The sequence below is a fragment of the Castor canadensis genome, chromosome 6 (assembly GCF_047511655.1).
Source record: "Castor canadensis chromosome 6, mCasCan1.hap1v2, whole genome shotgun sequence".
NCBI classification, from domain to species: domain Eukaryota; kingdom Metazoa; phylum Chordata; class Mammalia; order Rodentia; family Castoridae; genus Castor; species Castor canadensis.
Genome location: NC_133391.1, coordinates 102753108 through 102772350, shown reverse-complemented (window position 1 = coordinate 102772350; position 19243 = coordinate 102753108). Strand labels below are relative to the sequence as shown.

At 34.3% G+C, this 19243-nt stretch overlaps 1 protein-coding gene across 5 annotated transcripts in view; it reads left to right on the top strand.

Moving 5' to 3' along the window:
* The window catches only part of Polr3g (RNA polymerase III subunit G), a 32859-nt gene extending 13836 nt beyond the window's left edge, over positions 1-19023 (top strand). For 4 of the 5 annotated variants that reach the window (XM_074077099.1, XM_020156523.2, XM_074077100.1 and 1 more), the window contains exons 4-8: positions 3864-3920; positions 5690-5740; positions 9524-9606; positions 13972-14118; positions 17573-19023. In XM_074077099.1, the coding sequence (XP_073933200.1) occupies positions 3864-3920; positions 5690-5740; positions 9524-9606; positions 13972-14118; positions 17573-17659 (425 nt within the window). In that variant the 3' untranslated portion in view covers positions 17660-19023. The remainder of the gene's footprint in view (positions 1-3863; positions 3921-5689; positions 5741-9523; positions 9607-13971; positions 14119-17572) is intronic. The other variant, XM_074077102.1, reaches the window with a different exon arrangement.
* The last annotated feature ends 220 nt before the right edge of the window (positions 19024-19243 follow it).

Genomic DNA, 19243 nt, shown 5'->3' with positions numbered 1-19243 from the left:
TGAGGCCCTGAGTTCAATCCCCACTACCGCCCCCCAAAATAAAAATGAAATTAAAGTTCTCATTGTATAAATTTTAAAAAGTATGACCAAATGAACTAATAAATCTCATTCTTGTTAGAAAAGTAATAGTGCAGGGTATACTTTAATCCTTTGAAAAGTAGTTTTCTCTAGATCCTGGGACATATGGTTATTAAAGGGCCTGTCTGATTTAAAAGTGTATAAAATTATTCAAGCATATAGGATAAGAACATGTGTTATTGGTTTATGGGAGTGGTTGGCTTGAACCTGAGTCAGGGGGGAACTTTATCCTTAATAACTGTGCAATAAAGCATTAAAATATTCAGGATCATTTTCTTTTGTCTTTCAGGATAAAACTTTTGTATAGAATTTTCCAAAGTGGTAGGATTCAGTCTCTTGAAATCTTCACACTTGCTTCTCTTTCCTGATGTAGAGTGAATAAAAAACACTGGGGTTCAAAATAAACATACACACACACAGAGTAGTCCCCTCTTATCCACAGGGATATGTTCCACATATCCTATTAGGACACAAATAGTACCTAATCCTATAAAGAAGCACTGTGATACCACAGTTAATTGATAACTGAGATGGCTACTAAATGATTTAACAGGTTGGTAGCATATACAACATGGGTACTCTGGACAAAGAGGATGAATCATGTCTTGGGTGGAATGGAGCTAGACTGAGATTTCGTCATTCTGCTCAGAGCAGTGTACAGTTTGAAACATGAATTGTTATTTGTGGGGTTTTCCATGTAATATAAGAATGGGTTGAATGCCAATAACTGAAACCATAGAAAGCAAAATATGGAAAAAGGGGGACTACTGTATACATACATACATTATGTATATATAGATATATATACACACACACACATATACATAATGTTTGCATACTGTGTGTACTGTGAATCAAAAACAATTGGCTGAAAAAAAAAAAACAATTGGCTGGACTGAACAGAAGTACCCAACTATCTGAAGGAACTATAATTAGATTGTTATATGATTGCACCCTTGCCAGTCTTCTATCACTCACCATCTGTAAGCTTTAGGAAAGACAGACTTAGGGACTAATGTAAAGAGCTAGATTACTAGAGACTAGGACAATTAGGGTGGGGCAGTTCAGTACTTCTTGGTGGCTCAGGGCATTGAAATTTGTCATAAAGAATTGAGGGCACAGAATAGACATTGTTCATGTCTGGTTATCTTCAGAGTGTATTTCTGGCTTCAGGTGGAATTATAGAAGTGATTAGTATTTTCCTTGCAATTAAATTTATTATTTTTATAATAAAGAGAAAACACCAGTGAATATTATTTTAATGCATTTTAGTCATAAGGGTACAGAGATCTTCTGGCCTAGTGGTTCCCAGCTGGGGCTCAGAATCACAGAGTCTTCAGTGGTAGAGGACAGGATCATAAGCCATTTTCAGAACTTCCAAAGCTTAATAGAAGATAAAAAGTTACCTATAATATGGCTACAATGTCTGTCATTGAGTAAGTGGGTTTGGCTTACTAATTCTCGCTGTATACTGTCAGAACCCATGAGAACCAGTTTTAAATTTTGAGGTTTTTTTTGGAGCAGTTCCTACTATTGCAATGACTGGTATTCGTAACTTTTATTCTCTCAGAGATCTTCCAAAGAGCATAGAGAAGTATACTTGTAACAACCTCATTTACTCTTTGCATACCATATCAGTTCATTGGATCTTTTTATGAATTTAAACTATATTATGGAATCTGAGTGATCTTATTTTTCCTACATCTTGGAATACCTTGCTATTTCATCATAGTAATAATTTCATCATTTTTCAAAAGATGCTCCCCATTATGCTGAAGAAAGACTACGATACCAAAAAAATGATGATAAAATTGCACAGGATGGTGCAATATTGAAACAAATCATCATTATTATATCATCTTTTAGTTATTGTGTTGTGCAAAGTATTATATCAATTTTTAAGAAGGTATAAAAGAAGCTGCAGAAACCCTCACTTTTGTAGTTTTGCCTTATTTTAGTTTTCACTGACTACAATTGAGAATTCAAGTTTTCATTTGCTCCCCATAATGGCAAAGAAAAGAAAATTTATAAGAGGAAGATGTTGCACAGTTCTTATACAAACCAAAGGTGAATGCAAAGAGATATCAACTCTATGGATGTTAATGATGATGAGGAAATTGTATAAGCAAAACCTCTGAGTCTTCATATAAAAATATCCTAGGTGAATCTTCTCAAATACAAGAATTGATGAATAAATAGTATATCTCTTAAGTATTAAAAAGAAAATATGGTATTCTCATAGTTAATCTTTCAAAAGGATTATATCACATAATATTTTGTAATATGAACCTGAAATATCCAATTTGGTAAAATGACATGATTGTATTTTTCTTCTTTTGTGATATTTGTGCATCAAAATTTATGTGGTTTATACATTTACAAATGCTGGAGGCAAATCCAAAGACAAAGATGATTGAAAGGAAATAGATTATGCAGAAATGAAACAATGTATTGGATTGATCATGTTTATCGGTGGTCATAATTTTGGTAATGAAAATGTTTTGCAAGTACAGAGCAAAGAAGATGGCTGGGCCATCAGCCATCAAAGTTTTTTTTATTGTGTTTATTTAGTGTTTCCTTTCTGTGGTGCTGAGAATGGAAGTCAGGGTCTGTGCATGCTAGACATTCTACCTCTCACATACCTCCCCAGTCTCATCAAAGATTTTTAAAGTGTTGTATTTTCATTATGAAAAGATAAGAAGAGTTGGAATTACAGGTAAAGCAGAATCTGTTAGAAATGAAATTGTAATCTTGAATCATTTAGGTGTTACAAGTGTGAGAAAAATCCACAAATAGTAAGTTAGAACTCATTAAATACATATTTGAAATCTAGACTCAGGATATACTACATGTGTTTTTGAGGTTTGTATATAAAGCTGATGCATAGTCACTTTCATTCAAAGGACCCCATTTTGGGTTTTGCCTTCAAAACCAGTAAAAGATGAACTATATAAATTTTGACTTGCTATTCCTAATTTCTTAGTGAAATTCCCAATAGTTTTATTCTTGCCATTTGTTCTACTGTTTGTTTTATTTTTATAATGGCCATGCTTTAAAGATATGGTGTGACATTGTTTGGCAGCTTGTGCTGTTTAGGAAAGAAGTCAGGGCCATCATTGAAGGTATTTTCTGTGGTGAGGTGGACAAGTCAGAATTAAAAGTCACAATTGTGGCTCTCCGGGTTTTGTCAAGCTCAGAGTTTGCAGTTTTCAGTAATTGGCATAGAAGGCTTGCAGCTTGCTCATTTATGCCCAAGACAAGTAACCCTTTACCATGTCTGGCCTTTCTCCTCCTCCTCTTTCCTCATTCTCTTCTGAGTGGGTTGTGGACAGTTGCTCACTGAGGAGTGCTGGCGTTGAGCAAAAGCCCTCCATTCCCACTTGTATCCTGGTTACACCAGGTTTAAAGATTAGGAGTTGGAGGTCAGTATCACAAGAATAAAACAGAAAATGCTGAGTATACCTCCCTGCCCTTGGATACAAGTGACTTCTTGATCTGACTGTGGACTTTTGTGAATATTCTCACAGGATGTCAGATTGTAAGACCCACAATTAAGGTGGAGTCTCTGCTCATCCCTAGCCTATCAAACCCAGCTGCTGTTGCTTTCTTCAACATGTCATTCACATTGACTTTCTCAATATTTGTTTAGGAACACCTTATGTGCAAATGTAGGAGATGCCCTGTATCTGAAATAAGAGATGTTATCTGGTGTTTATTTTAAAAGAATGGCTTAAGTTCCTATTTATTATTCACATTTCTAATGAATGCTTTATTTTTTTTTCTAGATATTGAAAGATACAGTAAAAGATATATGAAGGTATACAAGGAAGAATGGATACCAGGTATTATAAAATATTAATATACTTTTTAAAGACTGCCTTCTTATCCTGTATTTCTTAGGATGTTTTCTTTAGCCCTTTTGAGAAGGAATCAAATACCTAATTTTAAGGATATTTTAAGCCACGTTCCTTGCTTTGTAGACTAGACTTTGTTGCTAACATGTCTTTCCAATAGAACCATCACTAAGAGAGTTTTGTTTTCAATATTCAAAGCTTTTACTTTGGATATAGACAGGGTAGAGGGGGTGGCAGAGGAAATCTTACCCAGCCCATTCATTTTGTGAATAAGAAACAGTTGCTATAGTAACAAAGTGACCCATCGGGGCCATTTGCCAATGCTGCCAGAACTCAGGTCTCCTCATTTTAATTGACTTTCCTTTTATGTCTCTGTTCTTATGGTTTTATAGAAACTGCCCTCGTGTATGTGTTTTAGTGTCACTAACACCATTATCATTTTCATGGGTAATAGTGGTAGTGCTCTCTTTTTTTTAATCTTCCCTATGCTTTTTTTTGATTTTATCAGAATGTGATTTTTTTAAGGCTTTTAATACTAACAATTCCACAGTTGCTTTATGTTTACATATCAGTGTGCATAGAGCACAAATATTATTGCAGACCTAGTTGCTAGTTGCTCTGTATTTAATTTTAAGGTCTTCAGTTAAATAGCTGTGAGATTTTTTTTTTCATGAGTGTATATTAATTATACGAAGGGTTTCATTGTGATATTTCCATACATACATATGTATATAATTTATTTTGATCAAATTCACTTCCTCTATTACTCTTTCTTATTTCCCCATCCCTGCTTTAAAAAATAATTGTAAGTGGATTTCATTATTCTATTGTTGATCGTTAATAAGGTCTGGGGCCCCCTGGAAACACTGTCTTGGTCTGTCTCATTCTTCCACATCATTAAAATCATTATCTCCCAAATGATTCACTTTATGAACTTTCTCATGATTTTCTATGAGTAGTTTATAGAAACAAAAATATATTCAAAGCAAAATTTTAGAAGTTTAGGTAAAACGACTTGCTGTTTATAACAGTTTTAAGCAAATGCAGTAAAATTTCTTTATCTGACAGTATTTCAAAATTTATTTTTCTTTAGTTTCCCTTTTCTATTTATCTTTATGCTTAAAAATTAAAAGAAAGTGGGGCCTGTTGGTATAGCTCAGCAGAACACTTGCCTAGCATGTATGGGGCCTTGGGTTCAATCCCCAGCAACCCCACCTCTCAAATTAAAGAAAGTAAATAATTAGAGGAGTCACTTAGCTGATGAAGGCAAAAATCCCTTATTAGCTATTCTTATATTTTTAATTTTAAAGTTTCCAAATAATTATTGGAATCATTTATTTCATTTTTCCTGTATTGGAATTGTGGTCACATCCTTTAACTTTTAAAACAAATTCTTTGTTTCATAAGAAATATATGTCAGTTACAGACAATTTGGAAAATACAAAGAGTCAAGAAATAAATATTTAATAAGAACAGTTCTAATTCTAACATTTACAAAGAATTATCACAAAAGCTTCTGTTCCCAACAAATTTATTGCACTATTTCAAAGCGATTTTAATGAACTCCTTTTCCTTATATGAGAATAAATATCACTGTCATGTTTGTTTTGTTGTATTTCAGGCTAAATATGTACAATCAGATACTAAGAAATTTTATTGTTTTTGCATGGGCAACTGTCACTGTGCACTCTAAATAGTTGTGTGCAGTGCATGTATTCCCCTAACTGAAACTTATATTTCTTCTTTCATACATATAGATTGGAGAAGACTCCCAAGAGAGATGAGGCCAAGGAAAAAATGCAAAAAAGGTACATTGACTAACATAATAGTAATCCAGGCAGGAAAAGGTTATTGTTTAAATTCTATTAATAATAGAATTGCTAATCTAAAGTTCTGCTTGGTATTCTGAATGCTTTTTTTTAAACTACATCTGGCATTTTGATTATTTTGCTCACTCTTGGTTTTTGTTCCTGTTACTGATTTTTCTTTGGGGAGTGATTGTAGAGTGAGCTTTTTCACGCTCCTGGTCCTATTGAACCTAACCAGGGGTGACTGGAGATTCAGAACGGACAAACGATAGAAGACAGACATGCATGAAGTTGGGCCCAGGTGTGTTGGGTGCTCGGATGGAGACACACACAGCCTCATTGCTTCTTTTCTTCTGTATTCTTTAAGGTCTTACTCCTTTACAATTCTTTAAAACCTTGCTTCTTTTCTATTCTTTAAAGTCTCGTTCCTTAGACTTGCACTGTCCCTTGTTTTCCTTAATGTCTCTTAAAGTCTTTGCCCTCAGACTTGCACTGTCCCATGTTCCCTTTTAAAGTCTTGGCACTCAGACTTGCAGACACATCTAAAAACTGCATTAGCATAACTCTTACTGTCTCAGTGCTTAGACTTGCACTGTCGCATGTTCTCTTTAGCTTTTCTTTAGCTTAGCTTTCCTAAAGCTTATGTATAAAGTTCTCAGTGAAGAAAGCTGCTCTGGTGGAAACACACAGTCAGCAGCAGCGGCAGCCAATCAAAAATCCCCATCAAAAAACCCTTTTGCCTCCTCCTTCAGTGAGTCTTTTATATACAGTGGTAAACGAGGTGGAGCAACAGTTCTTGAGGGAGGAGGGTGACATTGGTGAAGGGCATGACACTGTAACAAGAGAAACCTGCCTTCCTACTTCTCTGAACATAAACAACTTAGGAAAAGCAGCTGTGCTGCATTTTGCACTCTTCTGAGGCTGGGGCCCTGCCAAACTCAGCCTGCTGATTATTGGGCACAGCTGTGCTTATGTCAAGTTCTCATAGGCTTCTTATAATCCACTCCCCACAGGGTTGTTTGTTCAGCTGTTGTTCTTAGTTTAATTGTGGAAATTTGATGTGCTAGGAGAGACTTTTCAGTTATACAGGCATTCTCATTTGCCTATCTGTAAAAGTTTTTATGATTATTCTGGCTGTATTCTATGTTACTAAGTAACATATCTTCAAATTTGAAAATGAGTAAAATTGAGTTTTTTGTTATGTTTACCTGTTTTTCTTTAGTAATTCCATTCAGTAAATAGTTGAATATCTACTATTGCCAAACACTGAGCTGAGACGAATAGAATAGTGAACAGAGTGGACTATCTGTACCCTCATGGACCTTGCAGTCAGGTGGAGTAAAAGCACCAAACATAAATATACAACCCTTATTGGGAAGTCTCGGAAGGATCTTTGAGGAAATGGAATTGGAGTTGACACTGGAGGATGAGTAGGAATTACTCGTTCTTTCTTTGAGATATACACACACAAATGTTAACGTCTTGTTGGATAGAGGGACATGGACCTGAGGATAGAGATGTAGTCATCAGCAGAGGTCTGAGCCTCTGAGAGGGGAGGAGTAGTCTAGGATGAGATTAGACAATTAAAAGAGAAAAGGGACTAAGCCTGACCATGGAGGAATTCCAAAATTTAAAGAAGACTAAGTAAGCAATGAAAGGAAGAGGAGAGGGAGAAGGAAGCCAGGAGAGCAGAGTTACCAGAATTGGAAGTGGACAGCAGGGAAGAGTCTTTGAGAGATGATCAGCAATGTGAAACAATGCTGCTGAGAGGTCAAGTAAGATGAAGCCTGGAAACTGTTAACTTGTTCTTTTTATGGCAGGCTTTGGTATCCTCAGGGATTTTTAAGAGATTCGCAGAGGCAGAATCCAGATTGGAATGGGTTAAATATAAATGGAAGCCTTAGACGGCTAGAATAGATGAGACTTCAGAGAATTTTAATGTGAAGAATGAAAAGGGGAATAGCCAGAGAGATTAAGAACAGGAGGGTTAACAACCAAGAGAAGAGAGGAAATTTTCACTGTCCTTTTAAAAAAAAAAAATTAAATTAAAAAAAAAAAACAGCTTTATTAAAGTATAATTGGGATATAGTAAAATATACATAATTGAAGTTTATATCTCTGTATTTAAGACAGAAGTATTTCTATTTTATTTTAAAGGTGTAGAAGATTATTAAGCTTGAATACAGAATATTTTGAGATATGACAGCCATGTATTATCTTCTGTACCCTTGGTTTTTACTGGGCAAATACATTATTTTCATCATAACAAAATATGTGCATAAATGATACTTATGTCCTAACAGATCATAAATCTGTAGCAGACTGTAAAAAGCTGAAAACAGTGTGTCCATTTTGGAAGAACTAAAGTTTTTAAATATGTCCCACAGACTGCTCATCCTTGGAGTTTCATATACATATTAATCTAATAAAAACATCTAGTATTCTAGGATTTCCATTTGTAAAAAGAAAAATAAGTACTGGAGGCATGGCTCAATTGGTAGAGTGCCTGCCTAGCAAGCACAAAGCCCTGAGTTCAAACCTCAGTACTGTTACTCCTGCCAAAAGAAATTTATAATTTTTATAAATATATTTGGCTGACCATGTTCTATAGTATCCCTTTAGTAGGCTTACATATTATGAAATAAACATTTTGACAAAAAGTTCTTAGGGAAAAACAGTTCATGGTGTGGGTAAATTATAGTCTTTATCTAGTAGTTTTTGAAGTCAGCATTATATTTATTGAAGTCTTGTTAATATATGATGCTATATTTTATGTGCTGCAGTTCATATTAAGTAGTTTCTGCTCTCAAAGAGGGCAGAGGAAGTTACCCATCACTAAATCTCACTGCTTTTGTTTAAGCAAACTGCACCAATGTATGTTTGGAAGTCCTGCTCTCAGTAAACTGCAATTCCATCAGTTATGGGCCATCCACTACATTCTAAAAACTTTTTTCTTCTGTGGCTTAAATGTTAATCTTTAAAATTACATTTTTCTGGGCCATATTTCTCTCTGTTACCAAGTGATTTCTAGGTAATTAGTTTGATTTTGGAAAAGATTATGATAGGACAATTTTGTAACATATTAGAATGTTTTGGTAACTGACAGGCAGAATCTATATGTAAAATAATTCTTATTGTCCTCAGTTTCAGGATAGCCTTACAAATGTAGTATTTTTGATAAGTAAAACAAATTATATATTTCAATGCCATTAAATTGTTTTATTTCATTTATATGAAGTTTGAAATTCATGTGATGAGCTTGTTCAGTTTAACCATTTTCATTTTCACTCCAAAGATAGTTCTTTGTTGCATTGATTGTAACCTCTTTCTCATCAGCAAGTACATATTTATCCTATATTTCTTTTTAATTATCCAAATCTGGTAAAGATTGCTTTGGTAAAATAAAGTGCAATGGTGAGTGAACAGGAAGCCAGTGCAGATATAATTGTGGGAGCCTTTTGGTACTCTGGTACTTTTGTCTGAGGTAATAGTGTATGAGCTTTGTCCCTACTGATCTTAATTGCTGACTCAAATTTTGGTACCTACTAAAACTATATCTGCTTGCAGTTTTTAAAAATATTTTAAAAAGTGATTACCATTTGCTCATTGGAAAATTGGCAAGATGTGATGATTTAGCTTTTTCTTTGATAATAATTCACTCTGAAAATTATGCGACAGCCTGGCATTGACATGCCTCTATGCCAGACAGCATATGTAAAGGTATAGAAATATAATCACAGTTACTATTGTGGAAAAATATATTAACTGGTAGTTTTATTTCAGCAGACCTGAAATCCAAAAAGGCAAAAGATACAGACAAAGGTGCTTTGCTCACTAATGCTGCAGATGTGTTGAAAAAAATAGAGGTATGATTTTTTTCTTACTATATGAACATAACAATTGTAAAATGTCATGTTTCTTTTACCTTCTTACTTCAACCATTCACCCTTCTCTGACTTTTTAAATCATGTGGCTTTGGCAGAAGAGAGCCGAGCACACAGAGAGACCAGAAAGGTTGAACTTGCCTAGCAGGGAGATGTGGAGGCTTTCTCTTCTTTCTTGACAGAAGGACTGGGATTTGAATGCAGGGCTTCACACTTGCAAAGCAGGTGCTCTGCCACTTGAGCCACACCTCCAGCCCCTCTTCTGTCCTCTTGACCACTCACCTAGAAACTTGCCTCATGCATAACAAGCTTTCTTTTCTACTGTATCTCTATTTTCCCCTTGTATTTAATTATTCAGTGTGGAAGAAATATGGAAATACAGACCTAAAGTGTGGTTCTTTCAGAAAAATCTTACTTTTCTTTTGTTGGTATGTATGTATTTTTTCCTCTGTGTCTTCAGTGTGACTAGAAGACTATTAAAGGAAAATTTATCTTATAGAACTTACTTTTATTAAAAAAAAAAACAAACAAACATGTAAAATTCAGAAGTTAATATACCAAAAATTTGCCCTCCCATCCTTGTTTCAGATTTTTATTTCCCTTGTTGTAGACCAACAATGTTACCAGTTCTTATATATTCCTTCAGAAATATTTTATGCCTAACACAGAATTTTCCAGTTTTAATGACAAAATGTAGCATATTATACTCTTCTGCATTTTATCAGTTATTAAAATATCCTGGACTTGGTTCCATATCAGTCTAGGTAGAGTTGCCTTGTTCTTTTTTTGGTTCTATGATAAGGATGAACCGTAATTTATTTAATTAATTATTTAATCAGTGTTCTACTGATAGACCTGTTTTGTGTAGTGTTTATTGTAAATAATGCTGGAATGAACTCATTTTAAGTATATCATTTCACATGAGTAGGGTGGATTTGTAGAAGTGAACTTGTTGGGTCACTTGTTTTGTGCACTGTAGAAAACAATTAGTCATTGCTACATTGCTCTATATAAGTTTATTCCCACTATCAATGCATGTATTACCTTTCACTGATGTGATTACTAAAACAACAGCAGTGACACTGACTGAGAACTTACTATGTGTGCCAGTCTGTCTCGTGTGCTTACTAGGCAAGGGCTCCACCAGTTGAGCCCCGTGCTGACCTCTTTGATGAGCTCTTTCCATACATTATGTCCTTAAGGGTTTGTAAGGACAACGAGAGGTGGGTATTATTAGTCTTTGTTTACAAATAAGGAAGTCAAAGGTTTAAAACATTTACTTACCTGTGCAAAGCTGGCACAGATACTTGGTGACAGAAACTGCTGTTTTTGCTATTTTATTTTTTGCTTGAACTGAAGATAACATATCCAAAAATTAAAGCCAGGAGGATTGATGAAGTCATCAATAAATATCAGGTTTAAGTGTGGTGAAATGATAGATGTGATTGCAGACTTGCTAACTTACATTGATCAAACACAAGTTCTGCCTGCTCTTAATGCTTCCCGGAGAAAGTTACTAAGTTGCCTGTAAGATGCTGTAAGGACGATTAATCTGTACCTCTGGGTGTGGTTTCGCCCTAGAACTAATTGTATTTCCTTATTGCTTATATTTAACACCTTTTTAGGACACACACTGTTAAAACAGGAATTTTATTATTTATTTATTTTTGGCAGTGCTGGGTTTAGAACTCTGGGCTTTGTGCTTGCTAAGCAGGCACTCTTATCAGTTGAGCCACAGCCCCAGCCCAAAGCTAGAATTTTAAATCTAAAAATTCAGATGGATTTTAATAGAGTCAAAATTGCTTCTGGATGATTGTGATTACCAGCAATTTTCAAATTTTACTATACTAGAATATCTGTGGATGGAGAGGTAGCAACATACAGTCTAATCCCAGGAATAACCATACAGCAATAAACTCACGTGTGAACTTCTTATTTCTTATGACATACAGGGGATGCTCTGCATGCTGCCTGTATATACTTAATCTAGAAAAATTACTCTCTTTGAACTGTTTTCCAGGTGTTTTTATATTATATTACTCTTTTTTTCTTAAATCTGTAAAGTGTTAAGCTTAGATAATTAAATCTCACAGAAGAGAAAATGGAGTCTACTAAGTAGAAAAGCTGAAACTGGTAGCATAACACAAAAGAAATGAAATCAGACAAAGTGTATGGTTCTGAGATTATGAAGAAAGTTGTGTGAATCTTCTATTTGTCAGTCTTTTAAAGTTTTTAATGGGTTTGATTTGGGTCTATGTGGTACAAATGAGGATGACATTAAAAGATATTTGAGGTGGTAGTTGTTGAAAAATATAGACTTCCTACTCCTTGTGGTCACACTGAATGATTTCTGTGTTTAAAATATATTTTGGGCTGGAGATAAAAATAAATATATTTTTAAAATATATTTAAAATATATTTTGTGGCTAAAGTACTGGCCTAGCAAGTTCAAGGTCCTAAGCTCAAACCCCATACCAATAAGTAAGTGAATAAATAAATACACACATGGATAAATAAATATATAAATAAATACATACACATATATATTACATAACTTATTTAAATAATTCTATTGCTAATTATGAGATAATAACTACTAGCATGATTTTTTCAGCTATTGTCTATACCTAGCAGAAAGTTAAATATAGCACTGCATTTCCATTTTGATTGCATGAATTTATGGGTTGCAGGTCTTTTTACTTATGATCTCATTAAAATAGAAAAAACAAAATACCACATATTAGTGTTAACATAGCATTATATACATGAGTATATGTTGTAGATATTTCAAAAAATTTAAAAACATATTTGCAATTTTCCAAGGAGATTGCCAGTTGGAAAAATTGCCTACATTATATTGTAGTACTAACTTATAAGGCAGCATAAGGAGACCAAGGTAAATAAGCTTATGTCTATTGTGATTGTCTTAATTCTTAATTTTTTTTTCTTTTGGTGGCACTGGGATTTGAACTCAGGGCCTCACATTTGCTAGGAAGGTGTTCTTACCACTAAAGCCACATTTTTATGGTGGGTGTTTTCAAGATAGTATCTAATGAACTGTTTGTGTGGGGCCTCGATCCTCCTGACCTCTGCAATGATTATAGGTGTGAGTCACTGGCACCAGGCTAGTTGTTCTTAATTTATTCTGCCCAAATGAGGTGAATAAAGAAAGAAATAAAGAGGGAAGCTTGAGTTTTTATTTTACATTGAGTCCAGGTGATGTAGTCTTTTCATTGTCTTTAATTTCCTTAAGTTCAAATTTGGACATAATTAAAAGGATTTTAAAAATTGAGAACCAATGAAGGAATAGCTCAGTTATAGTCGCTCCAGATGTAAAATATGTCTTCTTTTTATATGCAACCTACAAATCACCTATCTTATAACAGAGCTATAACATTTGTAGATTCATAAATTAGTGTTCTAATTACTTTTTAAGAGTAATCACAAAATTTGCTAAAGTGAAGCCTTAATTATGAGTATTAATGTGAAATTATTGCTATGTCCACTTCCTAGAAAACTTTTGAAATTCTATCACTTGTGCAAAGTGAGCATAGTACAATTTAGTGAACAGTGACAGTAATAAAAATGGCTCACTTTTATCAAAGGAAGAAATCATTGATAGCTATAATAGAAATACAAATTGCATTTGTAAAATTAAATTTGTCAGAAGGTAGCATAATAATTTTTACAGAGTTGATTCATAGAACCATTAGACAATGTAATCTTTTTTTAGCTATGTTTCTCTCCTTTGCCTTTTCTCTTAGAATTGCTAATAATTACTAGCATTCACTGTGATTTTCTCTTTTTTCTCAGCCTTCCAGAAGCAAAATTACTGGAGATAGGAAGTAAATAATGGACAAAAGACACAGACAGGGATAATCTGCAGATACGATTATTTATCCCAAGATGACTTGATATTAGTATTTTTCAACGATCTCACTTATAAAAACAAAGTGTAGCTATTTTGAAATATTACCATTACATTCTTTTTCTCTCCTTTTATGGTAAAAGGAAAACAATAAAATTCTGATAGTTCTTCTGTATAAACTACATCATGTCAAACATTTTAGAAAGACGTAGGGTAAGAATCATAAAAATAAAGCTTTGTGCGTTAGAGCTGATATCTTCAGCAATATCTGAGACTTAATTTTTAAGTAATAAAAGCATGAAATACTAATGTAATGATAGGAGGTAAGTGCTCCCTTTCTTGAGTTAACTCATACTTTCTGAGGTGGTGGTAAGATTGGATTAGAGTAAGGTGATTAGTAATTGTGTTCTCTTTAGGCTGGGCTGTGAAGTCAAGGTCTAATGGTTACCATGTAAATTAATGAAACTCACTTATACCAGGAATTGGAAAAGAGAGGTGATGGTGAGAAATCAGATGAGGAAAATGAAGAGAAAGAAGGAAGCAAAGAGAAAAGTAAAGAAGGTGATGATAATGACGATGATGATGCTGCAGAGCATGATGAATATGATGAAGAGGAGCAAGAGGAGGTAAAGACCTTTTCAGTATGGGTGACAAAGTCACTGACTGTAAGAATGTTAGATAACAGAGAATCAGATATATGGCACATAATTAAATCAACAAATAGAAACCAGGCTGACATGGTGGCACATGCTTGTAACCCCAGTATTTGGGAGGCAAAGGCAGGAGGATCTCAAGTTCCAGGCCAGCCTAGGCTACATGTTCAACCACAGCTGCAACAACAACAACAAAATATGTTGATATGACTCACAACTATATTCTTATTGCTGGCATCAATTCCTTGGTTATCAAGAGAATTATTTTAGCATTGAAATAATGATGCCAAGTTGAATATAGGAGATAAAACTAACTTGAAAGAAATGTTTGTAAGTGGAAGTCCACAAATTAAGGAAGTTGATCAGACTGCAGTTAGTATTTATTAAAAAAATTTAAGTCAGCAGTTAATTGAGGGCTAAGTCATGCAGGTCTGAAAGGGAATTCCTACAACACCACCATGTTTCAAATTCCAAAGTGCATGTGTAATGTTTTATCAGAAAACATTGATAATAAAACTTTAGCTATCTGGCTAGGTCAAGACTCACAGTGTTTTGGACTTGGGATTTCCAATTTGTAGAAATTGGTACATTTCTAAGTTGGAGTCCATGAAGGTATTTTTGAGCAGGGTATCTTTGTCGGTCAACTCTTTAGGACTTTGTAGACTTTACAGTAGAAGAGACTTTACAGTTTCTCCCCAGTTCTGATGATCTTTGCCTTTTCTCCATTTCAGCTCCTTAACCAGATTCTGAGTCTTTTCTTCACCTGAAACTGTTCCAACAGTTATTTATTATACACTTTTAATTATTTTGCATTAAATTTTGTATTCTTTAGAAATTGGTATTGATATAAAGGAAAGGGTAAAGACACATTTTTCTGTTTCCAAATGGTTAGCCAGCTGCTAATTTGTTAAATGATTTGCTTTCCTCGTTGATTTAAAACTCTTCCTTTATCAGCTGGTATGTTAGATTCCTATAATTACTTAGATGTATTTCTGGAATCTGTTTGAACCCATCTTTTTCTGGAACAACAGTTAGCTGTTCCAATTAATAGAAATTTCTGATTATTAGGGCATGTCTTTCTTGCTACCCTCCTTTTTCATAATTTATCTGAGTATTCTGTTTATTCTTTCAGATAAATTTTAACTAAACTTTTTTATTTTTGGCCATACTGGGGTTTGAACTCAGCCTATACCTTGAGCCACTCCACTAAGCCCTTTTTTGTGATGAGTTTTTTCAAGATAAGGTCTTGTGAACTATTTGCCTGGGCTGGCTTTGAACTGTGATCCTCCTGATCTCTGCATCCTGAGTATCTAGGATTTCAGGCCTGAGCCACCAAGAGTGGCTTAATTAAATATTTTTGAGTTAAACATATCTTGTTTATCCCTCTCTTTGAAGATTACTTTTATTCTCCTTGAACCCTGGCATGATGAGATGGTTAGTACTTCTCAACCTGCATCCTTCTGTTGGTTCCCTGTCTTAATTTTCATTTGTAAAGAGCTTAACTCCTTCTGTGCTCATCCCTCATCCTCTTTCTTGCCATTACTATTGTCTCTTGTCCTTCCAGCACATACTCTATACCAAAGTAACCTTTAAACATTTCCACTCTTTGCCTCTTCTTCCTTTTAAACCTGCTTAGTGGCCATTTTTGAGGAATCAGAGATAGGGATGCCACCAAAAACCCCCACTAAATGGCTAACATATCTGGAGACATTGCTGGTTATCACAGCTGGCTTGTGGGGCTAGTGCTACTAGGTTCTGTGGGTAGTGGCCAGTATTCTAGACAAGACAGGTTTTTCGAATGTTCTGTTAACAAAGTCCACTTGAGTTGAATCTGAATATATCCTGTGTTGAACTTAAGATCTCTCACAAAAATAACAAATATTGAAATTCTAGTTGTTTAGGAACCTGTTTCAACAGGTTCTGCTACTTTATAAGTGTCAAGATTACTAATATCTCAAAATTACTAGTGTGAATCACTGAGCATACACAAGTGACATATACTTTGATTTGAAATGCTGGAGTTTCCCTTCCTTACTCACTTCTTTTATAAATTGACTTGTTTATATTTCCATATAGACATGTTTGCCAAAGTCTCATTTACAAGATGTCTTCATTTGCACTCTCAGCCATGCCATCTCTCTCCTGTACACAGGCACTAAGTTTCAGCTAGGTTTATTGACCTTTCTGGATTTCTTAGCAACAGAAACTAGACCAACTCTCTGGATCTGGAAAGGATCTAAAGTGGATACAGAAACAGAGTATTTAGGAAAGATAAAGTAATGAAAAATCAGAATAAAGCAAGTTACCTTTCATGCATTATTTTATATACATTTCAGTATAAAATGCTACCATCTAGGTACTAAAAAAAAATTCAGGAAAATAATAAAGCTGGTATCTTTTGAGAATAGTCTCACTTCTTACTATAGATAGTAGAGATGTGGAGATTAACTTTTTATCATGGGAGATTTCGAGCGTGTACAAAAATCTAGTGACTAGTAAAATAGCAATGGATTAATTACCCAGTTTGTAGAATGATTTCATAGCTAATCTTTCAACCACTCATCCACTTAGTCCCTGTGTGTCCTACCTCCAACCCTACATCTACACTGTATTAATGTAAACCAAATCCTAGGTACTGTGTGTCATCCATAAATATTTAAGTGTGGATTCAAAAATAAGGACATTTTAACATTACAGTATCATTACCCCTCATACAATGAAATGCAATTCCTTAATATTACTAAATATCAAGCCAGTGTTAGATCGTCCCACAAAAAGTGTTTGTTCCAGTCAGAATCCAAATATAATTTATATCACTACTTTTGATAAAAAGCACAGATATCATCTGAGTCATTTATAGGAATGAAAACTTTACTTAGCTGTTTGGAATTAGACCATTTCCAGGGGCTTATCTTAATATAAAAGATACTGAGAGGCCTTGGATAGAATGTAACATGGTAGCCTGTAGTTTGATTTGGTATGAGGACTTTTCTGAAAAGGAAGCAAAAGTCCCTCTGCTTATGCTGAGTTGTACTTTGTGACTGCAAACCTCAGTTCTGGTTAATGAATATTGATGCAAAAACTGATTGTCTGGGCATTGGTGGAATAAATGTTTAGTGGTTTAGCTAATTAGGCATGTGTCATTCTGTTCAGAGACTGCATTAAATGTTTCATCTTACTGAAAAAGGTGGGCAGCCTTTTATATTGTCCTAGCTGGTTAGTGTCTGAGAATAGGAGGTGGTGCTTTGAGGAAGAAAGTGACATGGGTAGATTGTGTGGAAACTGTTTTCTGAGAGTAAAAAAAACACTCTTAATCCTGCTATATGTTCTTATTACCTGAATTTTGTATTTATAAATGGACAGCCTACAATGTATTCTTTAACATTATTATTTTATTATTTACTAAGGAATATATCATTTCACTTAGGAAAATGACTACATTAATTCATACTTTGAAGATGGAGATGATTTTGGTGCAGATAGTGATGACAACATGGATGAAGCAACCTATTAATCAAGAAATTTCTCAAAAAAACTTTTGATACAGTTCTGAGTATTTGGACAGACTTGATTTAATCATGTTTTATTTCTAGTAACAAATGAGTGCATTTTTTTTGACAAATATTTGTTTTCAAAACATGCATAATCACTGAGTTTACACACTATTGCTACCTTATAGTTTGACTCTGACATTCCTCTGAAACACCTCTGCCATCACTTCTTATGTATGCTAGTGGACTTTCAAAAATTACTTGGATTTGAATGTGCCTAAAGAGTTTTAGCATCTCAATCTGTTTTCATACTTGAACAAATCATTGTTTAACTGCTGATCTTTTGCAAAATTATTACTAGTCATAGTGGATTTCTATTAATATAGCACATGAAGCACTTTAAAAACAAAGAAACTTGAAAAATATTTTTTCCTTTCATGTGATATGTTCTATACTACTATATTGTGACTTCAAAACCTACCTGAGCTCATACAAGTGCAAATTTGAGTTTTGAGGTTTTGTGATTGAAAACATAGTCATGGAAAAATATCAATGTGAGCTATACAAGTTTCAAAGTTCACATCCCAGCCAGGACAAGGAGATTTTCATGTGGGATGAATATTACAAATACTTGGTTTGGGGGAACTTCATACTCTACAATAGATAAATCACAGTAAGAAGTTCGACGTCTTCAGATAGCTGGGCTTATGAAAACTTAGACTGAGACACATCTGTTTAATTTTGTACTTTATGTAAGTGTGGGATTAAGTTCTGGTTATATGAACTTCATAGCAGTAGCAGAATGCATGTATGTGAACTTGGTATACTGGCCTGTTTTGTTCCACAGAACTCATGCTGTACAGTTGATTACCTAATAATGCAGAATGAGCTCAGGTCATTTTGAAATTAACATTGATCTTTTTGTTTCTTACAAACTAGCTCCTCTGCTATTTTATATTTTGGGGAGAAAATACATAGACACCTCAGACTCCAGAAACTTAACAATGCCAAAGATTTTCAAGGAAGTGCATATTACATATTTCAAAGGATTACCCATTAGAAGGAAGTTTATTTCCCTGGATGGGGAGATATATTACCCATTACCCTCTCACCTGAGAATTGGATCTCTAGATTCTCTTTCTACCTATATTAGATTCAGCCTTGACATGAGTTTGGTTAAGTTTCTGTGCCTTAGTTTCTCCACTTATTAACAATTTTCTATGAAAAATGCTAAAACACCAGAACTTATCATATATATTCTCTTACCTTACAGAAATGATTATTTCTTAAGTTTAGTTCTTACCCTCTAAACAGTTACAGCTTGAAAAATAACTGAAAAGAGTTTTGAGAAACAAATGTTTTCATCATAAAGTATATTATAATCTGACTTGCCTATCTTGTATTTGTGGGGAAAATTTACATTGTCTAGTGCAATTTTGCAACATTCTTGTCTCAGGAAAAAGATCACTTTCAATGCAATATACTTCCTCAAATAATTCTGGATGGGTTTGAGGACCCATCTTACTGGTTTAGAACTGTGCTGGTCAAAGGTGACTGGATTCTTGTTTAAAGGAGCTTATCAAAAATTTTTAAGATTCTAAGTAGAA